Here is a 24,747-nt window from a genome sequence, read left to right on the forward strand (position 1 = left end):
GGGTTATCACACCTTCGCTGATGGGTAAAAACTGCTATCATTTACTTATCTTTCAAAAAATGACAATTAAGTACCCTTAATCAACGAGGAAAAAGAGACCTGTAAATGTCTGCCTAAGTAGGTGTCTGATGGCTTGGTGTTGGATTACTCTTACATGATTTACTTGGTATTGCGTGCGTTCTTCCAGTCTTACCTGTTGTGATTTGCTGCTGTTTGGCTTCACGTGTTCATGTACAAAGTGACTAAGCTGCATCCTCTTCTGTTTGGAGGAGAAAAGGTGGGAAATCTCCTCAGGAACATGCTTAAAAGAAACAATGGCATTCTGTTGAAAATAACCTGGTGGCCCTGCGCTGCACGGTGCGAGCGGTGATCTCCTTGCCGCCAGCAGTGCCCTTTGTCCTGTTGCCCGAAGGCTGTCGTGGAATTACAACTCGAGGGGTTTTGCTTCCCATTGTTGCTTCTTTTCTGTAAGGTTTACAAGGCATTTGGTTAAGCTGTTGTGTGTTCGCTTTAAGTTGATCACAGTGCATACGGATCCTTGAGTTCGGAAGCCTCTGGTAACAGTAAGCTCCGTTGCTGTAGCCAGGATCAGGTTTTCAGAGAGCAGACAAGTGGTCGTGGCTAGCTGTGGCTGTGTCCCCCCTCCCGGCTTCCCCTTTGCTGCCTGCCAGCCCCGTGGTGCTGGAGGCTGCCGGCTGGCGTCCCTCCGGCCTTTGTAAAGAGACCTGGGGAGGGGGCAAGGGGAACGGGCGAGGGGAGCGCAGGGCGCAGGTCTGGCCAGGAGTCCTGAGCTGATGCTGCCAGCTCAGAGAGCCTTGCCTTGTCTGCACGTGGTCTCTGAAGCACCTAAGGAACACCCAGGAGGGAATTTCTGGAGGTGTGGGGTTAGGAGCAAACGTGATTTAGAAAATTCCATCTTTTATTCCTTCTTGTGCAAAAGCAGTAGAGCACGTACTGTTAGTGGGCAGAACAGGCCTAGCAAAGCTGTGCTGGGGACGGATCAGCCGATTTCAGCGTGTTAGAAGTGCTCAGAGTAAGAATTCCACATCATCAGGCTGGAGTGGGCATAACATCCAAAGGCTTGACATAACCTTTCACTAGAAAAAGTTTTTTCTAGTTTGCTCCTACGAGATAGGAAGCACAGGGAATCAAGCCTTTTCACCTCCATCTCTGTGAAAATGTGTGTATTAGGACTAAAAATGTTTTTCAATATTAAATTCCTAATTTAAATTGACACAGAAAAATCAAGTAGTAAGTTCTCCTATAGTATAACTAGGAAGATATGTTGTTATTATTTTTTTTTAACATAAGAATTTTCGTGGGTTGTAGCCTGGTCTATCTACTTGTTTACATAAATATTTGAGCCTTAGCTTGTCCCAAAATATATTCTCATAACATTTTTATCATTAACTTTGTTAGCTCACAAATTATCTTATGTTTTGACATAGATAAGAATTTCTCCCCATTTCTCTTTTCTGTAAATGCTGTTTCATCGTTATTTTCCCTGTTTTTCCTTCTTCCCTCAAAATTAGAGTTGTCTGTATTTTTTCAGCGGTGCAGTTTGGTTTCTAGTACTAATGATGCATTAATTTGGTTTATATTAGATTAAAAGATTGGGATACGTCAAGTGAGTATGAGTTGTACAAAAGCTAGTGTAATATTAGAAAGCTATCAATATAATAATTAATATAATGACATAATAGTAATTGAGATGTGAAAATGAAGTCATATGCTGAATGAGAATGGTGAGGCCTTTTCGGAGGATTGTGATTTTCATCTCCTTTGAGAGATGGTTAATGCTGAATAAGGAACACAATCATCAAATGAACGATGTGCATTACAGGCATCCTATTGCTGCAAGGCTGCCGTGAGCTCCTCACATGCAAGTATGCCTTTACCCAAATAGGATTCTATTTACTAAGCAGTCTCTTGTGTCTAGGGATTATTGTAGTTAAGGTGAAAATAAATGTCACTGTGGGAAAGCAAGCATCTTCTTGAAATACACTTCTCTAATCGTATTTCAATAGAACCTTGCACGCGGCTTCTATTTAGGACTCAGATCTGCGTGCTCCAACCTCAGCAAGCAGGGGTCTTGTGGATTTGCCTCCAAACCTCTTTGTCTCCCTCTGCCAGGTGCAAAGCGCTGGCAGCACCTTGAATCAACGGGTTTGAATGTATGGGGGCAAAAAGCAGGGGTGTGGCTGTGAGTACAGCGTGTGCAAACAGCTCTTCCCCCTGTCCTTTGGGACAGAAGCAGTGGACAGGGTGGAAGTACCATGGTCAGAATCCAGCCAGTGAGTTGTCAGATGGATCTCTCACTTCTGGCAATGAAAGCCTGCAGTGATTGTCTAGTTCAAAAAAGAAAACAAAGCCCACCTTAGGGAAGTGCTTTGCATCTGTAGAACTTGACTTATGCATCGTAGAGACTAGAGATCTTGGGCTTCATTTTTTTTTCTGCAGTATTTCCCGTGATTAAACCACAAGAACACTAAAAGTCAGCTTTAGCTGTGGTCTGGTTTAGATGGAATGGTTTTAATGGTAAATGTTTGAAAGTTTTGTTCTGTAAGTACATCTGCGTACAATCTGATAAGTGGCTTTCATACAGTGTTCACTGAAATAATCTTCTTTCAGGAGTAAGAAAATCTCAAGATTCTGCATGTGGGTGAAACTTCATTGTGTATGTGGAAGCTCTTGTACGTGGAGGGACTGATGCTGGTTTTCACATCTCGCTCTTGAAGAGTGTGTGGTTTGATGAGATAGGGAATTCTTAGTTGGATTGTTGCTCTGCAAGAAATCATTTGTGTTCTGAAGAGATCATTGTTAATTTTAACACTTGGAAAAATAATAATTAACTACTAATATAATTAATCTTCCTGAAATAAGATCCAATGTTATAACTGCATATCCACAAAGGAGTTTTACATCATTTAATTACACTTACTTTTCAAAGCATCACATGTCCCATTGTACAAAAATCCTCAAACACTTTGAAAGCATCTCCTTGAAAAAGGTATTCCCAATGAACGTGTAGGAACTTGGTTTGAGACTGGATGACGTTTCTGGGAAGGAAGAGATAACTGCCACCTTAGTGCTACGTAAGTGTTCAAACATTAAATGGAGGTGGTACCTAGAACACCTCTAAATGTTAACTTGGTTCCTGCAGTAACTTCTTTGAAGTTCAGCTGAGGATTTAGAACTGTGATTTAACAAGTATGGAGGAAAACAAAGTAGACCTTTTGAAGAGTACCAGAAAGGAACTAGTTGTCTTGATACCTAGTGTTCAAACTGTGTGTGTGTGTACATTTGTATGGATATATGCAAATTGGTTGGGTGTTGCCAAAAGGCAGGTGCAGTTGGCCCAAGAAAACTTTTTGGTAGAAACTTACACGTTTATTTGCTATTATTTCTGCCTTCCCTGCAGAATGTTGCTTGAAAAAATCCTGAAACTTTCATATAGGGCATAATGCCATATCTGCCTCCCCAGCCTGGTGGAAATGGGCTGTTAGAAAATATCCTCTGGTGTATCAGGGAGACTATTGTGACACTGTAGTACTTTGTAGATGTTTTCTTGAATGTCACTGAAGTCATACCTCATGATGTGGGCACACTTCTCTTAGTGCTTATTTTGAGACAAATTGGACAATAGATGGTTACAAAAAGTAACAAAGGGATGTCTTGAGTATCACAGGAAAAAAAAAAAAAGGTTAGGAAAAACAAATTGTTTTCCCAGAAGCAAGGTGTGGTGATTTTCTTGGTTTTATTTTTTTGGTCTTGTTTGTTTGGGAAAATCTGTTGCATGATGTATAAATTATCAAAACTTAGTTTCTTCTTAACAGGTGTGTGTGTGGTGCTAGGGTTTTCTTGTTTGTTTTAGTTTTGAGATGTTTCATTTTGTTTTGATTTGTTTGTGAAATCTGTTATACATGAGTAACAACATGTTTTTTAAGGGTAAAATCAATTTTGGAATCTGTGTTTACCCAAGTGAAAGAAGCAGTCTGAGGGTGTTGTGTTCATTCTCGCCGTCTTTTAAATTTGGGCTTGATGGTTTTCCCATTCATTTTCTTAAAACTAGGAAATATTTTCTGTGTTGCAGTTGGTGTAATCAGATGTCCGATATGCCGCCAAGAATGCAGACAGATAGATCTGGTGGATAACTACTTTGTAAAAGACACATCAGAAACACCAAGCAGCTCTGATGAGAAATCAGAACAGGTATAACACTTTCCTGCTTGCCAGAATTCACGTGCTATTTTTGTTCCTGTGTTACGTTAATGCTTTATAAGAAAATTATGGTAACTGACTTTAATTCCCCTTGTAGGTGTGCACAAGCTGTGAAGATAATGCTAGTGCTGTAGGATTTTGTGTGGAATGTGGGGAATGGTTGTGCAAGACCTGCATAGAAGCTCATCAGCGAGTAAAATTTACTAAAGATCATATGATCAGAAAAAAAGAGGATGTATCTTCAGGTGAGTGTTTTGGTATCACTGTAGGAAAAACATTTTTTCTTTGGCACATGTGAAGAAAGAGAGGGAGGATTATTTAGATACCCACCAGCTGCCTGGCTTTCCTGAAAGACTCGGGAAAAAAAGCTGCCAGTGCAAAACTAGTAGTTCTAAAAGTAAAGGAAAAATAAATTTTAAACTGAAATGGCTTATTTGCTAATACTTTGTACCGTTTGATGTTCTTTATAGAAACTATGCTAAGCACAGAAGAAATGTAATAAGACTGTCATATTTAGAAAGGATTTTGATCAGGTCTTAATGATCCTTTTACTTAATAGAATAAATAACTAAACAGAGTGGTTGGAATCTGGAGAGCACTGACATCATGCTAGTCATATCCACTGGCCAAGGAAATGAAATTATCCATTTTGCTGTACTTTGTTATAAGGAGCTATTTTAATTCACCCAGCGGAAAAGTATATACAGATAAGCTTACATTCGTATTCAGTATAATGGTACGGTTACATTGATATTGCTGTGTAAATGTGGAACTTTAATTCATTTTTAGGTTTTATCTCTTGGTTAGCAGAAATTAACAGACATAGTGGGTAGGCTGCTTGTTTAAGCATGCAACTTTATTAGGAGATTTTAATTCCTAAATTATCATTTGACTATATAATTTGCAACTAACTGAAATACTGTGGAAAACATTCTCAAAACAGATGAAAGGTTGCTCCCCCTTTTTGTAAAGGGGATAGGTTCAGATTTATTCTCTCTCTTCAGCTAAAATAAATACGATCTTCATGATTGTTCTTCATGATTGTTCTTCATGATTGGGCCATTTCAAAGGAGTAATACTGCATTGCTTTCTGTCACTGCTTTTGGGAAAATTGTATTATTAGTTAGAAATTTTTAGTTCCTGAGCTTAGTTCCTGTGGATGACAACCTTGTTTCACTCGCTCTCTCAAATAAACTTAATTTTTGGAGAGGCTTCTCTGTATGTCTTGCTGGGTATTGTTTCATATTACATTTAAATGTATTAACCCTAATAAGCAATAACCAATTAACATAAAATCAAATGACAGGGCGCTACAAAAGATTACTGACTTCTTTCATTAGGGTTGTCATATTGTGACTGTCAAGGTGATAATATAGCCCCTTTTATGCTTCTGTAACCTGAGTGAGGAGGTGCCCCAAAATAACTGTTCCAATGTAGTAAGCTTCCTACTAGAAATTCGTGTTGATGTTTATGGAGATGGAATGTGGCAAAAATGTAACCTTCCTTTAGCATACAGCCATCCCTAGAAACTGTTGGTTGTGGGGAAAGGCTATTCATTACTTGCTCAGCAAAGCTTTTTCCCTTGCTTGTCAGACTGTATGGTATGCCTTGGGGACTTCAAAATTCAGTTAAGGAGCGTCAGCTTTAGATTCATGAGCTTTCTTCCTTTACAGTAATTTGCGTGATATAACAAGCTTCAAAAATGTTTGAGACTACAAGGAAGACATTTGTGTTTACTTGTTTTAAACCTTACCTGATCTATCTTCCAAAAGCTGCTTTCATCTGGGTCAAGCTCAAAAAAGCTATAGAAAACCATGTATTTTAGTAAATTCATGACTGTTTTTTGGACAATAAGTTCTATGTGATTAAGTAGATAAGTTACTCAGTTTAGTTGGAGTTTAAGTAACTCTAAGACTGGTTAATAATGTCGCCTTGCATTTATCACTTCAGTTGCATATGACTTAATGAGCTTTATAAAGATTTTGAAGTGATAATATAGAAGACCTATGGGTGTTTGATAGTATAAAAGTTTGAGAGGTTTGGTCCATCCTTTAGAGTGTCAAAGTGGATATTGCATGCAATTTAATCTTTAAATGTGTACGCAAGCCAAATGATTGTGTACAAACAGGCCTTGTGTGCTTACAGGTGGCAGTGTCTTTTTGAATATTTTTGGTAGGGAAAGAAATTCCTTCTTCCATCTCAGTACAACAGAAGTGAGAACAGCTATAAAACACTGGCACTGTAAATATTTTAGTGAAAACATTCACAGGAACTTTAGAACAGGTCTGTCGTTGTCTTTGAATTCTTGGTTGTTACTTACTTAGCTTGGAAGTTAGTAGTTTTGCACTTCATATTGTTTTAAGTTTTGTTTTAAAATGCAAAAATGGTTTGTTTCTAAAAACAGAGGCTGTGGGAGCATCTGGTCAACGTCCTGTTTTCTGTCCTGTCCACAAACAAGAGCAGTTAAAACTTTTCTGTGAAACATGTGACAGGCTGACATGCAGAGACTGTCAGTTACTGGAACACAAAGAACACAGGTACTCACATTACCATGTCTTGTTTCCTGTGGTGTGCTTTCTTAGAGGAAGAAATGACATTGGTTTCAAACAGTGTCTCTAAATACTGTTGTATGTACTCTCTGTCAGATTGAAATGATCCCGTGCAGAGGAGAACCTGTGTGCAGTGCTGAAAACTTTTAAGTGATCGATTAGCTGAGCTATGTCAGGTGTCTTAGGACTGGACTCGAAACAACATCCTCTGAGGTGATTTGGTGTGATTAAGCTGTTACCTAGCCTGCCATTCACCAGTCACTATGTTCAGGACGCAAGTAAAACACTTAAATAGGTGTTAGAGCCCTGAACACCTGGTGCTATAAAAAAGCAAAAATGATACAGTGAGTCACAGATGTGGTAATTTTTTGAAAGGCTGTATTTTATTATGTGGTAGTCATTCAATTTAGGGTGAGTTTTGTAAAGGGAAGGAATACATTTTGCAGCATAGATTAATGTATTTTTCTAATACAGAGGGGGGAAAATGGAAGAAAAATGGCTTTAGTTGGTTTAAAGTTGCCTCATTCCAACAAAAAAGAAAGTATGGGTTTTGTCTCAGGAGCTTGCTTTTTTCTTGCTGCTAGAAAAAAGTTTGAACCTCTCTTATGATGCTTTACAATTTACTTCTCTTTAGCAACTCATATGTTTGAAAAAGCACTTGGCAGTGATATAATAGAAAACCAGGGGAGGAAGTACATATCAGCAACTTGCAGCACTGCTTTATATAGGTGCTCTACAAGTAACACTTCTCTAAAGGTGCTTGACATTATGATGCAGTACAGAATTTACCATTTTTATTTTTTTTTTTTACTGGAGCAGTGATTAATCTCGTAGGCTGCTAGAGCAGCCTAATGGAGAATTTTCACCTTTAAAATTAGTACCATTTAGAATATTAAATTCAAATATTCCTACTATGTTCTTTCGTAGGCTTCATCATAAATATTCTGAAGGCACTCCTGTCTAGAAAGTGCGGTCTCCTAGGATTTGTTAACTAACATTTTCTAGTTTCTTTGCAACCCTGCCTTGTGCTTGATGCTAACTGATTAATAATCCATAAATGGATTTTAATTTTTTTGTACTTATTAATTCTTTCAATAAGAGAAGATAATGCTTTGCTATTAACATGCTTTGTTGTAGAAGAATATTATTTTAAAAACTTTTATCTGAATTACAGGTAATTAGGGTGGCTGCTTCTGTCTTGAAGTAAAACTGCTTTTTATAAAGTTCACCAAATCACTGAGGGAAAACCATGCCAAGTGGAAACAATGATTGATTTTAATCTTCTATTTACTTCTTATTTGACATCCTACTAGTTTGCAACAAATGAGGATGTTGAATCACTGTTTCAGTAGCAACATGGCACAGTGATCAGAATTTCAAGCGAAAGAATTGCTGGTGATGCAGAAAGCTGACAAGCTTTCAGCAGCCTAATGGAGTGGGATTCATCTCTAGTGTAGGTAGTTTTCAGTTTGCATACTTTGGAAGCTTAGATGTAAGCTTCTAACATTGAAACTGAGGAATGTAAACTCATTGTTCAACCCTGTCCCTTGCTGCTACAAACAAAATGAACAGGAGCACAGCTGTGTCTTCTCTAAAGAGAAGTCACAAGACTTCTCTAAAGTTTCCTCTGCTTAAGGCTCTGTTATCATAACTGTGAGCTGTTTGGAACTGAGAAACAGTGTTACTAGAAATTTGATCATATATTCAGTCTTTTCCCATTATATTAGATTGTAATGTTATAGATTTTGATACTACTTTTTAATAAATTTTGATTTAAAATAAAATTGCAACTTTCCTTTCAATGGTTGTTGCAAAGAAAGCACAGGTTACTTCTGCGCAACGTATGAGATGCTTCACTTTTATTGTAGGAGTTTTCTGCCCATTTAAATGTTGAGATTTACTATAGTGAAGAAGGGAAGACATCTGTCTGTTACTAAATTATACTTGAACATTAAGTTTACTGTACAGACAAGAATTGGCAAATAACTGGTAGGAATCCTGGCTACTGGGGGGAATCTTGATAGTTACACAGTTGACAAGAAAGAATTGAAACTCTTGGAGCTGCTTAATTCCCCCCTGTCATTTTCAACCTAGCCATTTTGTTTCTGTTGCACTGTTAATTCATCTTGTGATGTGTGTTAGGAAAACATGTTTTCATGAATTTCTCATATTGTAGCTACTTGCACTGTTTTAAGGTAAAATAATACCTTAAAGAAGCACCCTGGAATCAGTAGCTGTTTGGTTGTGCATGGAAGTGAACAAAATGTTCCTCACTTGGAAGTACCTTTTACAAAAAAAAGATTTTAATAGGATTTTATTATTTTTTTCAAATTAAACTACTTTAGTCAAATTTGAGCAGTATAATCTCAAGTGAAAAACCTTTCTTGGGATCGGATTTTTTTTTTGTATAAATGTACGCTTATTTTTTGGCTGTTTTTGTTTAATGAAAGAATATAACTTTAAAGCTATTACTGCATTTTCCTCATCTACTGTTTCCAAAATCATTTGTCAGACTCTAAAGATTCTGATACCTCTCTTAGCTGGTCTTCCATAGCTTGATATCTTGTGGAAATGATGCGGTGTGTTGCCTCCATGTGTAGATGAAATTAAGAAGTGACCCACAGAGATCCAGTCTTCTGGACATTAACAGAATATTTTATCGGTACTGAAACATTTTGCAAATTGATCTGGATACATGCAATTTGCTTTTTTTCTAATTTCAGTCATATTTTTTTCAAAATTTGCATGGGAGCTAATAGCTTTACATCTAAATTAGGAATCCTTGTCTTCAGCACATTGCTCCTTGGTAACTGAGATCTTCTTTTGCATGTGAAAAGGTATCAGTTTCTAGAAGAAGCTTTCCAGAACCAGAAGGGTGCAATCGAGAACCTGTTGGCCAAACTTCTTGAGAAGAAGAATTATGTAAATTTTGCAGCTGCCCAAGTTCAGAACAGGTAAGTAATCCAAAATGATTAACTGTAACTATTACATTGTAATGTTTTCTGCCTATGGCGAAGATTTTCTGGTTTCACTGAGAATTCAGTGAATTTCTGCAGAATATGATTGGATTATATAAAGGTTATGATTATCTGCTGAGCCAAGTGCAGGTGAGATGCTAGTTTTCTTTGAAACATTGTGGGAAGATGGCTGTGGTGGTTAGTAGCAGGAGGCATAGTATAAAGTGCCTGACAATGCATTTCTCTTTTTTAGGATAAAAGAAGTAAATGAAACTAACAAACGAGTAGAACAGGAAATCAAGGTGGCCATATTCACGCTCATCAATGAAATCAATAAAAAGGGAAAATCTCTCTTACAGCACCTTGAGGTACAGTCAATAATAAAAGTAATAGTGTTGATTCATTGTTCCCAATCCCCTGTTGAGAACTCTCATTCCATATTTGAAAACTGTTTGGTGTGAGCGCAGGTTTTACAATACTAATATTGCCTGTGAATGATGTGTTCTTGGAAGTTTATGGAAGTTGAACGGAAGTGAAATTCCCAGCTAGCGTATTTTGAATAGATAATGGTATTATCTGACCTATTCAAATCTGTGAAAATTTAACTTATGATTATATTTCTATGAATTTTGAAGAGAGGATGTACATCATAAGTATTTAGTTTATAGCATAATGCTTGTCTGCCATGATGTGACTGAAAAAATCTAAGATCAAATTAATGAGAATAGATTTATTTTGGTTAAGGAACTGTTATTTGGCAATGAAATTGAGTTTTCCTGGAATAAAAGAGGATTTGATCAGGAGTGAAGTAAATAATTTATACAAGTAATTATGTGAGAATTTTTGCTTTTCTTGTTTTCCTAATATTTGTTACAGCCTAGAAAAATACCTTTGGGAACTTTATTTTTTGTGAGGTTGTAATAGCTGCTTGATCATGTACTGTTAAATCTGAAGATTTGGTGCTGCCACCCAGACTTTTTCCATGAGATTTGCAGCTGGCAGATTATCAAAGGTTGAGTATTTCTCAGAAGTGAGGCTGCTAAGTTTATCTGCTGTGTTGAGGAGGTATTAAATGGCATTCTTCTGGTTGGGATAGGGGCCTGGTGTTCAGAGTGCCTGGCCACCTCTGTTGCTGTCTCTTTCTGCAGCTCTTGTGGTGGCAACTGCAGGAATGCCAGGGCATCACCCAGTACTGAGCTGGCACTTGCTGGGTCCTAGTCTGGGTCACTCCCCTGTCATGCTGCCATGACCCTGGCGATATGAGGAAGAGGGAACTGATCTCATTTTATTAGTTGAAACTTTCTTGGGATAAAGCAGAGGTTCTTACTTGAGCCCACTCTTTTCCCTGCACTTTGATACATATAGGAAGAATGATAGATTGAAATAATAGAGAATTATTACCTGATGGTTTTAGCTACTCTGAATATAAGCTTTAGTATAAGCTTATTTGCTTGTGACATTTTTCTGTTATGCTGGGAGGACTGTAATAGTGGTTTATCTTAATCTGGAGTCTTCATCGTAATAAAGTTTTTATCTCTTCATAGAATGTAACAAAGGAGAGGCAGATGAAGTTAATACAACAACAGAATGACATCACCGGTCTTTCGCGACAAGTGAAGCACGTGATGAACTTTACTAATTGGGCTATTGCAAGTGGCAGCAGTACTGCTTTACTGTACAGTAAACGACTGGTAAGGAAACATCCTTCAACTTGTACGGTACAGAGAATGCTTACTCAAAAGAAGTATCATGTAGCTTCACTAGATTATATCCAAGGAAGAGAAAATGACTTGTTTGAACATCATTTAAAAAAAAAAACAAAAAGAACACTCCCATAACAATGGAATATATTTCCCCAATTGTACAACATGTTTCATGTGTAAATTAAGGACATAACAGTTTTATTGTAGGAGTGAGGTAAAGCTCTGTAAAGGCACCTCAGTGTTTCACTTGAGTCATTGCAGAAACTATGTAAAAGTACTTTTCATAATCCTTTGGATACTGTTAAAAAAAAAAAAAAATTAGTTGTATGGTTTATGGTTTTTGTGGTAAACTGAGTGTCTTTTTTAGGCTACTAACAAAACACATGACTGGTCCTTGTTGGTGACTGAGAAGTCTAAACTTGCTGGGCAAGGGCACTCTTAACATTCTCAATCTTTATTTTGTTGTAATCAACAGTCTTGTTTTTGCTTTCCATTAGATAACGTTCCAGTTACGTCATATTTTAAAGGCACGTTGCGATCCTGTCCCAGCTGCCAATGGAGCAATACGGTTCCATTGTGACCCTACATTCTGGGCAAAGAATGTTGTCAATTTAGGTGAGAAAATTCTGACTGTTTAATCTCTGTTACTTGAAAAACTATATTGAGCTAGAGGTGCTCATAAAATATGAATGAGTTGGAGTGCAATGCATCTCTTAATGCAGAAGAGCAAAACTCTCTTGATGTTATCCGTATCATTATCCATATAGTCCTGATTACCCTCCTTGTCTTGCTCTCTCCTATTACCAAAGCTGCTTCTACAGCATTTTTGGTTCCCAATAGGAATGGTTCTAGAAATGGCCCTTTTCCATCCTCTTTTTAAGGTTGTTCTAATGGTTACAGTGCAATACGCTTGTGCTAAATGAGTGCTTCAGTTTCTGAAAGGAGCATTTTTGGAAGTAAATAGAATCAGTTTTGCCAATGTGAGCTTCATATTTATCTGCATGTGGGTTATGTACAAATGTGTTGGAAGTTGTGTGAACAAACATAATTAGAAGGACAGTTGATAGGGTCTTGAGTACCAAGCCAGTCCATGTTATTGCTGGAAAGGTAAGTGAATTCAGAAGCAATATTTAATTAGTTTTGTGTTCTAAGATTTCTGACACAATTATAAAGGTAAAGAAAAAAAGAAAGCTTTAAAATGAGAAATGGCTTCTGTTCATGTGTGCATGCAGTGCTGTTTCTTGCAGTTCCCACAGCAGTAAGTTACAGCACCATAGCTGTAACTTTTTGTATATTTGGTAGTTTTTCTCAGTATACCTGTTTATTCCTTCTTTTCCCTAAAGCATTAGCTGCCTTGGGAATGTGTAATATTTTTGATGAGAGGGAGGAGCTTGGAGGGATTGTTCTGCACGAGCGCTTAGTGACAGCTGGGATCACTGAACATGCAGTTATGATTACTGCACATAGCTGACTGCTGTTAGATGCAGTAATACATGTGCTCTTGTGACAATGTAAGGTACTTAATATGTTAGCCTCTTTATTATTCACTTACCCTGCAGCAATTTAATATCAGTTTGTTTTTTTCATATGAATCCCACTATTATTTATACTTTTCAGAGAACGGGTTTTGAATGAAAGAAAAGGTGAACTAGAGTGGGGAGAGTACAGTGAGACAGAAGTATTTATTGGCATCTGTTTTCTGTTCCTAGTATTCTAGTAGAAAATTTGATTAAAATATCACCTTTTTGATACTTTACTGATGCTTTTGTGTGTATTCACTTTTTGCTCTAAGTCCACTAGCCAGATTTGCTGTTTCTGTCCTTAGTCGAGGAGGTTTATGTTCACAATAAACTTTTCATCATGTCAATAATGTTTTAAAATTGATGCTGTTCCTTTGTGGCCAGTTGCTCAAGCAATTTTTGAGTGTTGTTAGTCTTAGGGATTAATCAAGAAGGAAAAAGCAGTGCTTTCAAGAACAGAGCATCAAATGTTTGGCTAGAAACCAGACAGAAAAAAAAAGCTTATATAGGAAGTAATATAGAAACTACCTACCTTGTTAAAAAGCTACATGCTGATTCCAATGAGTATATGTTCAAAGTCAAAAATCATAATTTCGCCCTTGCCTTTTAAAAATGGGATTAGACATATGTAGAGGCAATATGGTCCATCCAACTGTATCAAGGCAGTACCCGGTTTTAGCAGTATTTTGTGTTATGCTGGTAGTATATCCTCTTCTTAGAGTCATGCAGTGACGGGACACTCTTCTCCCTTGATATCGTTTCCCAGTCTTTGCTTCCATACTTACGGAAACTTTATGCTGAATGTGTTGCTGTTTTTTGTTTTTTAAGATTATGTCTCTTGTCTTGTGTGATTGTGGTGAACATGAAGAACAGTCATGTCTGTTTATGAAGCTTTGCACTTACAGTTCTTTCAGTCTTTCCTCACATGTCATATTTTTACTTCTGTAACTTGTTCTCTGGGTTTTCTTTTTGCTTCTCTCTCGTGTATGGTTATGGAGACTTAATAAGAAAATTCAAACTTAAACTGCCTTGTTACTGCAGCTGTCAAAAATCATTTAGAAACTTCTGACTATTCTGCGTTTATTGACCTTTGAATGATAATGGAGATCGGACTGTTCACTACTTCTATTTTGTTTTATTCCTTAGGTAACCTTGTTATTGAAAATAAACCAACTCCTAGTTACACTCCCAATGTAGTGGTTGGACAAGCTCCTCCAGGAACAAATCATGTCAACAAAACTCCAGGACAAATTAACCTAGCACAGCTTCGACTTCAGCATATGCAGCAACAGGTGTACGCACAAAAACATCAGCAACTGCAGCAGATGAGGATGGGACAGCCATCTGGGTCAGTTCCCAGACAGACAGGTCCTCAAATCTTACAGCAGCAGGCAAGTTTCTTGTATGCTGTTATTTCACGTTAGACCATAATACCAAGACTTTCGAAACAAATCAGTTTGTAAACATGAAAATCTTTTGAAATTTGACATGCTTTAAATATGAGAGCTATTGGCTTTTCTTGGTGTTATGTATCTAGTAAACCTACTTCTGTGGAAAGAGATTGGCTTCTTTTTTCCATGTTAAAAGCAAAAATTTTAAAAAACAAAAACCCTTGCAGCCTCCCAGGTTGATCAGCATGCAGACCATGCAGAGGGGTAACATGAACTGTGGGGCTTTCCAAGCACATCAGATGAGAATGGCTCAGAATGCTGCTCGTATACCAGGAATACCACGCCACAATGGACCACAATACTCCATGATGCAACCTCACCTTCAAAGACAAGTATATCCTGTGTACACGCTTCATTTGTGCCATTGTGCCAAACTTTCATTACAATAGATGATACCTCCAGCTTTAAATGTGTTTATCTGTAACACAACTCACAGCTACACACATTTATATGCTTTGCCATGTTGCATACTGTACTGTGATGTTTTTGCTGCTGAATGTAAGAAAACGTAAACGTGAAAAAGTAAATGAATTTTCGTTCTGTCACTAAAATGTATTGCATTTTAGTTCAGGGAAACAAAACATTTCCATTTTTCGCTTTTCAGTGGCATTCAGTTTCTGGGTTTCTTAAAGAATAGTCAGCAATAGTGAAATTGAATGTGATGTAATTTAGAGTTTTTTAATGAAACCAATATCTAAAGTGTTTTTAAATTCAAACCTGAAGCACGATGCCAAGCTCTGCATATCATTAAAAACAAAAATTATTGCCAATGTTAACATGACTGGAAAACCAAAATGACTTTTTCAAACTTGGAGCATATACTCTTTTGTACATAGACATGTGGACTCTAAAGTTGTCTTTGGATGAAGTCATTGCTTTAAGAAAATATAACTGTATATGAAAATAATTTGATATAAGATCACGAAAAATCTGTACTGTGTATTTAAATATCTAGCCGTATAAAGTTTTGTGTGTGTGTTTTTTGTTTTTTTTTCCTTTCCAAGTAAATATATACAGCAGTTGCTTTGCATTCAGTGCTATCGGGTTATGTTGATAGAATGTGGATTTATATCCCTCCCCTACCCACCATTTTTGTTGAGGACTATCATATAATGTACATGTTGCAATTTTACTTGCGGAATGGCTATACAATTTGTCTTTAATGCAGTGGTGGTCTCTTCTCTTTTCCTACAGCATTCTAACCCTGGACATGCGGGGCCATTTCCAGTTGTTTCTGTGCACAACAACACTATTAATCCAACTAGTCCCACTACTGCAACAATGGCAACTGCAAACCGTGGTCCAACAAGTCCGTCTGTTACAGCAATTGAACTCATTCCTTCTGTAACAAATCCGGAGAATTTACCTTCCCTGCCAGATATCCCACCCATCCAGGTCAGTGGAGAAGACCAGGCAATTAGGCTGTAGGTGAAGCAATGACCTGCCTTACTTTCTGTATCTTTTTTATTTGTTTATCAGTATTTGTGGAATTGTTTAGTTATCATTTAGAGTAGAAGAATTAAAATCTCCAGCCCTGGCCATGGGCATGCATCTATCTTAATTATGTAGGGCTGACCTGCTTGGCCTGTGATGGGTAGTATTTAATGGCTCTTTTACAGTAAAATTGTTACTTAGATTAGTGAATTCCAAGTACTGTGTTTGCTCCCTTTCTTCCACAGGTCTGTCATATGGGAAGATACCACTAGAATAGTTGAACAGTTTTGTATGTTGAATGCTCTGAATGGTGATTTACTCAGTATTAAAGTTGCCTGTCACTGATTTGTGATGTGGAGAGTTCCTGAATGTTACAATCAAATGCAGGAAGTACTGCAAATAGGTGTCCTACTCCTCTGCTCTCTCTTCATGTTTCCCCTGTACCCCACTAGGGTGGCTGTAATTAGTTCCTTGTATTTTTAAGAGGCCAGCATTGGCATTAACTTTGTATGCTAGAAGATGCAGTGGGACACTTAGACTGGCCTCAGTGATTGATCCTGAACTGTGGTTGTAGTGTCTGCCTGGAAATTCAGTGTGTGACAGCTGCTGCCTCTGTAGTTTTCACTTTACCAGCACAGTAGATTGGTACTCACTGACTTGGAAGTGCAGTGTGCCTCATGCTCTTTTCACAGAGAGATACTGGGTAGTACTGCACCCAAGGTGAGGTAGATGTTGATTAAGTCAAGTTAATTTGAAGATGTCAGAAGCATAATGTTATCTACAGGTGGAGTCAGAAAGTAAAAGCAGTAAGTTTTCTGCAGGAGTGTTTTGTAGGCCAGGTGAGAGGAAGATGGCTTAATTTCGGGAATGTGATGTTTATATTGAAATTCCAAGTTCCAACACTGTCGTGCCCACATAAAACACAGGATGCTTGATCACATTACGGGGCACAATCACCTTAGAAACAAAACTAAAATTTTATCAAAGCAGCTGGTCTTCTGTAATACCAACAACAATTTTGTAACTTAATCTAAAAGAGTTGTGTTCAAGGGTTATTCTTTTTTTGATGAAGCTGCAGGTAATTTGCTAACGTAAGAAGAGCAAACAGAAAGGATCACATCTCTGAATGTGATTGATCTATAGTCCTGAAGCTCTCTTTAGTCATTAGAATAAAACACAGCTATAACTGGTTATGGTTATAACACGACTGGTTATGACCAATTCATATGAAGACATTATTCAGAATTATGCTGTCATCTATCTGGTGTTTTTACGTAGTCAAAGTAACAGGGTACCTGTTTCCTTGTTTCCAGTAGATACTAAAATTGATGTAAAAAGGGAATGGTGGGGAGAGATTACACATAATGCTAAGGAAGAAAAACAAGTTTATGGTTTCCCTTAATATCTTAATTATGGAATAACTCTTGCAAAATTAGTAATCTGTTAGTTTGTGTGACTAATGCACTGAACATCTGGGAACCAAACAAGTCTGGAATAGCCCAAAGTAAGTGCAGCCTATGACCATGCTGGAATAATTCAAACAATCATAAGCTTTTCAAAATCTTACGTTAAGCTTCTGACTGGGGGGTTCTATATTTTTTGAAAGATTGATCTCTGTATAGAAATGATTAAAAAAAAAAAAAAAAAGTGTTGATGCCCTGAGTCCTTGAGGAAATACTGAATAATTCTGTTGAAGATAATGATCACAGTGTAAAGATGTGAAACTATTAACAAACTTTAATTAGGCTTCTCTGACTCAGACTCTTGTTTTTGTTTTCTAGCTTGAAGATGCTGGTTCAAGTAGTTTGGATAACCTTTTAAGTAGATATATCACAGGCAGCCACCTACCCCCGCAACCTACAAGTACAATGAATCCCTCCCCAGGGCCTTCAGCTCTATCTCCAGGGTCATCAGGTAAATGCGATAGGTATTTCTAGTGATTCTAGAAAGCAATGGGTATTTCCAGAATTTAAGAAAATAAATATGAAAACAACCTACTACTTCATGCCACAAAAAAAAAAGTGATATTTTGTTAGTTTAAAAAATATTTTGCTCAGAAATAAGTCCTGGAAACTTAAATTTTATGCTCCTTCAGAAATATCTTTCTAGTAACAAACTGCCAGCATATGAAGGCAGTATTCCAGGTATGCGTACAGACTGATCTATCTGTGCTATATTTTTTGTATTACATTACTGCAATCCATTTTTTGTGCATGTAGTTCAGTTATGGATATTATGGATGTAGTTCAGTTATTGCCTCCAAGTGATGACTACTCAGACCATTTAAATAAGTTTGCTGAATATCAGCAAATAGCTTTATTAGTCACAGAAGTACCTATACTTAACAGTCATCTAAACAAGGTCATTGTAAGTACAGCTCAGTTGAGAATAGAACTCTTGTTATGCACATGAACAAGTTAAGTCACCAATACATAATGCTGAGTTACAGAAACATTGCAAATGTCCATTCCCATGAGTTAAGAGGCAGTTTTCAGTCATTTGATAGGCATGTTTCCATTAATCTTCCCTCTTCAAGATTATTGGAAGATTTTATGAATGATTGGTTGCAGCAATGGAACTTGTATTTCTCAACGCCTGCATGCAAAACTCTCTGTTTTTTGAGTTTTTCTGTTTTTTTTGTCTGCATTTCTTGATATTATTGGTGGGTGTCAATGGATAAAATTTGAGAACTTAATCATCTGTGGCCTATAGCACTGCTTGGAATAGGTGAAATAATTAGGACAACATTAACAGTGTGTTGTCTAGCACACTGCATTAAATATAAGCACAGACCTTTGTTTTGATCAAATGACTGAGAGGGCAGCTGAGTCGTTTGAATTATTAGGATATTCCAGCAGCACTTCTGGCATTAATGAATACCAATTATTTTTTTTTATCGCAGAATGTAATTTTGTACTAAGTTAAGTTCTACATTTTTTCTTTTCAGGCTTATCCAACTCCCACACTCCTGTGAGGCCACCTAGTACCTCCAGCACAGGTAGCAGAGGAAGGTATGTCATGTCAGTGCTGTGAGGCTGAAAAATCAGACATGAAGAATTAAAAAAAAAAAAAAAGAAATCGGCAAGAAGTCAAATAGGGATTTGTGATCCAGTAATTGAAGAATGCTTAAAGGAAGGAGTGTTTTATTTTTTTCCTTTAATACAATTCTCTGCTGTCTCATAACATGAGCTTTTACTCTTGTAAAAGTTGCTATGTGCTTTGCCTTTGAAATCTTTTAAGAAATGTTAACTTAAATGTCTTTGTTATAATGAATTTTCCTCTTATTTATGTGCTTTCTAGCTGTGGCTCCTCGGGCAGAACAGCTGAGAAAACTAGTGTTAACTTCAAGTCTGACCAAGTGAAAGTCAAGCAAGAACCAGGGACAGAGGAAGAGATATGCAGTTTCTCAGGAACAGTAAAACAGGAGAAAACAGAGGATGGCAGAAGGAGTGCTTGCATGGTAAAGTTAGTTTTTGAAATGGTATTTTATGGTATTCCTAACAAACATGTAGAATTCTGAAATCATAAAGCAATTTTACTCTTAAGCATCGTATTCTGTTAACAGCCCAGAAGACTGAGAGGTATTTTGCTCTCTGGCAGTATGTCTGAACTTTAAGTGTGGGCAAGCTTAAGTGGTGAGCTGTTTTTGTAGCACTACTAAGGCTCTTTATTAGGGATTTTTGACTTAAGTACCAATAAGCTGGCATCAGGACTTGCATAATTGCTTGCTGGCTTATGTTGAACAGAAAAACATTAAATAATGGCAGATGATTTGGACAGGACTGGACCTAGTGATGTGGATGCAAAAGAAGCAGTCCTTCCAAGTTTCATGTAGTTTGGTAGGTAGTTCTCATTGAAAGTACTTCAGTAGAAAAGTTAGGACTTAATAGGTTTGGCGTTTGTTTATGTGTTTTTTTTTTTTATCCACTGATACCATGCACTGCCAGACATGGGATAGAGTGCCACATAAGATTTATCTTTAGCTATTGAAATGAAATACCCCCAGCAAGTGTGTAGGGTGTTTGCTGCTTTTAATCTTTAATAAAATCAGCAAGTAAGCCATTGTTAGTACAAGTTCCTGGGCATTCATATGTATGTAATTATAGAGAAGTCTTCCAATCAGTCAAGAGTTCTTATGTCAAAATAAATAAAACATTTCCACAAATGAATATTTCAATGTTTCCCAGCTACGCTTCCTTTTAATAAGATTGTGTAGTGGCAGCAGGGTGAAGGATTTGAGGATTTTTCCTAATGAAAGTGGAGATATATATTTTTAACAATTTATTGGTATGTTAGGATTGAAAGTCTATTATGCCATATTTTAGTAGAAATAAGTCTTGTCCTTGAAAGGATGGACTTAAGAAAAATTAGTTTTCAATACTGTATGCAACTCTGCTCTTCAGAATGATTTGCCACTTATTTTGGGAAATGCATATAGTACTTTTTAAATGGTGACTGATGTTTAGCTTGCAATATAAGAAGAAAGATTCCCTTGTTAAACTGACTCTTAGATTTTCATGTGCTACTTTCATTTCAGCTTAGCAGTCCTGAGAGCAGCTTGACACCACCACTATCCACTAACTTGCATCTGGAGAGTGAATTGGAAGCATTAGGAAGTTTCGAAAACCATGTAAAAACTGAACCAGGAGATTTAAGTGAAAGTTGCAAGCAGTCTGGACATAGCCTTCTAAATGGAAAATCCCCAGTGCGGAGTCTAATGCATCGATCAGCTAGAATTGGAGGAGAAGGCAATAATAAAGATGATGATCCAAATGAAGACTGGTGTGCAGTATGCCAAAATGGAGGGGATCTATTATGTTGTGAAAAGTGCCCAAAAGTGTTTCATCTAACTTGTCATGTACCAACACTCCTCAGCTTTCCAAGGTACCAGAAACAGTGTATTGGTTCCTGAGAACACCTCTGTGGTCTCATTCAAATGGTAGATTTCAACATCAGAACATCAACTGATATTTTGGTATTCCTCAAGATCTGTTAATTCTGCGAGACTTTTTGTCAGTAAAAAAACCTTGCATTTTAAAGATATGCCTGGATCGTTTTGCAAGTGACTGATTAATGTTTGTTTGATAAACATACAGTCTCTCAAAGTGTTCTGTTATGTAAAGTTGATTTTTAAAGTTATGGTGAGGAAGGTATTGTGAAGTATCTGAGCATATTTGGGAGAGGAATACGAGGGCAGGCAAAATGGCGTTGACTGTTAGATTTACCTTGAGCACTATGGGTTAACCCTTATCTTTAAATATATCTAAGTCTTTGATATTGTACAATGTGAATTTGTAAGAGCTAATGAAAAAAATCTTTGTAGCTGGCACTGATGAGACCTTGTCCCTGGATGCCTGGAGTAATACTGTTTTGTGTGTTGTTTTTTTTCTTTTTTTTTCTTTTTAGTGGAGAGTGGATATGTACATTCTGCAGAGATCTAAGCAAACCAGAAGTAGAATATGACTGTGACAATTCGCAACACAGCAAGAAAGGGAAAACAGCACAAGGCCTGAGTCCTGTGGACCAAAGGGTATGTAAGTGCATTCTGACACGACCAGTCCCCCACTGTTTCTTGAAGATGTTTTTTGCTTTGGCTGCAGCAAATTAATTAGAGCTGTGGGTTTAGAGAGAAAAAAAAAAAAAAAAAAAAGAGTAATGAGAGTGTCTTGCTGTGGCCATGTGATTAGGCCTTGGTGACTGTGTGGAAGTGCTCCATTACGTTGGAACTGCTAAAGTTTGCATGTAAACATACATTCTGTATTTAAATGCATCCTTTAACGTGCATTAATCTCTATGATGTTCTTAAGTAGACTTTGCATTTAACATTGATACAGCCTCCGTACAAATAGCTATGTAAGTTTGATATGTTAAATTTATACTGTGAGAGGTACGTTCTTGTGGAAGGTATAATGACTTTGACAGAATTATTTTTAGATTTATCAACGAGCCTGTGCATAAAGCGTTAAGGGCATTAACAAATCAAATTAATCCAAAGGAATTATAAGCAACGGAAAGACAAGCATTTGAACAGGGAATTCATAGGAACACTGTAGTTGGTTTCAAATTATTAAATTTTATCTTGTGGGGAAAATAATAATTCTGCAACTTAGTCCCTTCTTGTAACTTCCAGTTATGCTTGGACAAATGCAATTGTGGGTTGTTCTGTTTTTTTTTTTTTTAAATAAATAAAATAAAATTGACTGTTTATTAGTGTGCCTCCACATGTTTTTTTTAGCCCAAGACTTTTGTTTGTTTGTCTGGAAGAAGAAAGCAAAAAGGGAGTATATTTCTGCTATGTGAACAGTAAGGTGTTGTTCCACTCCTTCGTGCCCTACCCCTCAATGCCCTCCTAAGGACTTTCACATATTTATTTATAAACTTTTGAAGACTGTTGAAATTTTCTAGTACAAAGTACAAAAGCATTTATAATGTGAAAATATAGACCTATGGGCTGAAGATGAATTTAGGATGTTAACATGAAGCTGTTTATTTCTTTGTAAGAAATGTGAACGTCTCCTGCTTTACCTGTATTGTCATGAGCTGAGCATTGAATTTCAAGAGCCAGTCCCAGCCTCGGTGAGTCCACTGAAAAATAGTTTGTGATTTCTTTTTTTGTATAACATCTCTATAAATGCTAGAATAGAGTTTGGGAAGGAACTGGCTGCTTTTAATTGAAGCAGGTCATTCAGAATTTCATGATGCTGAAATATGCAGAAGCTGATCACACAGAAGTTCTAGTCTCAGTCTTAAGCCTATATATTGAAAACTTTCAGTTAGCAATTATTGAATTGAAAAAGGATGAGTCAGGATAGCAATGAAATTTAAAATGTCATAAGAGGCTTTTGGAGGACTTTTTTTTTTTTTTTTTTTACAGTCTTTTAAATGAAAGGATGTAAGAAACTTTTGGCTCTTCTGTTTTTAGCTGTAAGAGAAATAAGTGTACTGAAAAGCGTTGTTATGCTATGACAGTGAAATTTGGGAGGAAGTTCTTAAAAAGTACGAGGAAAGGAAATTGTTCCCACTTACTGAATGTGCATACTGTGTGTGAAAATACTAGCTGGTTGATATTTTGAGAAGAAAAGAAATTAATTGCTTCTCTGAACTATGCAGTCATTTTAGTGACAAGTCATTGTTCATTTTTTACAGATACCAAACTACTATAAAATTATAAAGAAACCAATGGATTTATCTACAGTTAAAAAGAAACTACAAAAGAAGCATTCCCAACATTACCAGACTCCTGAGGATTTTGTGGCAGATGTCCGGTTGATCTTCAAGAACTGTGAAAGGTTTAATGAAGTACGTTAACTTCCAATCTGTATACATTTTTTTCTTTAGATTAAGATTTATTTCAGCGCAGTTCTGCAGCTTCTCCAAGTAGAAGCTGTACTTCCAGTTGAAAATTTCTGCTTATAGAGCAGATGCTGAATCAGACACTTAAAAAATATAATACAATATAGTTACAGAACTAACTCTCCTTTTCAGCTAGATGGAGAGATTGAATCCTTAAAACTGTCTCAAACTATATAGGTTATTGTTCTTAAACTCATGAAATACAGTAGATCTTATTTATTAAGGAAATTTCCCTTACTGAGGAAAACTAACTTTTTTGACAAATATTCTACTGGTTCTAATGTCTCATGTAGGCTGAATCCAGAAAAGCATTTTTTCATTATTCCTAGTGTTAAGCGTAGTGCTTTAGCTCAGGGGTAGTTGGGCTCTCATAAAAATTAGTTTTCAGTAGATAACTTCTGTATGGAGTCATATTTCTGATGAATGTGAAAAGTTGACTTATTTTGCAATGAACTCATCTGATACAGAAATATTTGGACCTCACCTGTAGAATGTGAATTTTAGAGGTGCACTATGTAGGTGTTATTATTAGGTGGAGCAAAGGAAAGATACTCTGAATATCAGAAACATTTATGGTGGTGTGCTGAAACAGTAGTCACTGAGGTAAGATAGGCATTTCTGAGATGCCTTAAAGTAAGGCCACAAAAAGCCCTGCAGAGAAGACATTTTAAGGAATGGCATGGCCAGTATTTTTCTGTAAAATGTTATCTGAGTTTTACAATGTTTGGGAATATGTTTCTGGCTCTGTGAAGTGGTAAATTGAGGTATGCAAGTATACATATAAAATCTCAACTGCTTCCTGAGTACACTAGTAAAGATCGAGGTTACATACTTAGAACTGTGATGCTGTACGCTGTAATTGTTCACAAGTGTTTGGGACTTTGACACCCCGACTCCCTTATGTCTCTGTATTAGGTGGAGGTTATTGAGCACTGTGGAAGAAGTTGCAATTATGTGAACTTCTCAATCAAGGGAATTAATGAAGCATCTACTGTAGAGGAAAACATGCTGCAGCTCTTAGGGACAAGAGTAAAACAAGGGAGCAAGGACTGATGGATGTGTTTAAAAAAGGTGTTTCAGACTTGTCTTGCTGTTTGAAATGCTGGCTAATGGCAAAAGATGAGTCACCTTGACCTCTCATAACAATATTGGGTCTAGTGCCTCTAAGCCATATTCACTTAAAAAACAGAAATCAAAGTGGTATGCCCCCCAGGAAGGTAGTCTCGTGAAACACTTAAATGTTAAAATTGAAGTGAGGCTTTTCCACAATAATGTATGGGCAACTTTGTGATGGAGAAAACAGTCATGAGTAGAGTGCAATTTTTAAAATGACTGGGAGCCACTTATTTGTACGGAAGTTATGTGTTTTGTCAAAGGTTTGTTTACCTCATGTCGCCCTCTTAAGACTGTTTTATACCTGCTTCAACTAAGTTTGAGAACTAAAGAGGTGTAGTCCATAACAAACTGTTTTCTTGTTATGGCTGACTTTAGTCATCCAAGCCTATGCAATCTCATAACTTTAGAAAGGATTATAATTTCATTTTTTTTGACTCTGGTAT

At 36.9% G+C, this 24,747-nt stretch overlaps 1 protein-coding gene across 5 annotated transcripts in view; it reads left to right on the top strand.

The window, feature by feature from the left end:
- TRIM33 (tripartite motif containing 33) overlaps positions 1-24,747 on the top strand; it is a 31,682-nt gene that overhangs the window by 5,968 nt on the left and 967 nt on the right. For 2 of the 5 annotated variants that reach the window (XM_084498296.1, XM_084498297.1), the window contains exons 2-18: positions 4,094-4,212; positions 4,319-4,466; positions 6,626-6,758; positions 9,608-9,724; positions 9,981-10,095; positions 11,272-11,418; positions 11,928-12,045; positions 14,097-14,341; positions 14,569-14,733; positions 15,596-15,796; positions 17,617-17,749; positions 18,783-18,846; positions 19,136-19,295; positions 20,373-20,719; positions 21,242-21,365; positions 22,337-22,411; positions 22,982-23,134. In XM_084498296.1, the coding sequence (XP_084354422.1) occupies positions 4,094-4,212; positions 4,319-4,466; positions 6,626-6,758; positions 9,608-9,724; positions 9,981-10,095; positions 11,272-11,418; positions 11,928-12,045; positions 14,097-14,341; positions 14,569-14,733; positions 15,596-15,796; positions 17,617-17,749; positions 18,783-18,846; positions 19,136-19,295; positions 20,373-20,719; positions 21,242-21,365; positions 22,337-22,411; positions 22,982-23,134 (2,564 nt within the window). Of the gene's footprint in view, positions 1-4,093; positions 4,213-4,318; positions 4,467-6,625; positions 6,759-9,607; positions 9,725-9,980; positions 10,096-11,271; positions 11,419-11,927; positions 12,046-14,096; positions 14,342-14,568; positions 14,734-15,595; positions 15,797-17,616; positions 17,750-18,782; positions 18,847-19,135; positions 19,296-20,372; positions 20,720-21,241; positions 21,366-22,336; positions 22,412-22,981; positions 23,135-24,103; positions 24,738-24,747 lie in introns of those variants that run through there. The other 3 variants (XM_084498299.1, XM_084498300.1, XM_084498298.1) reach the window with 2 other exon arrangements.

Source organism: Aythya ferina (assembly GCF_964211825.1).
Source record: "Aythya ferina genome assembly, chromosome: 25".
Lineage (NCBI taxonomy): Eukaryota > Metazoa > Chordata > Aves > Anseriformes > Anatidae > Aythya > Aythya ferina.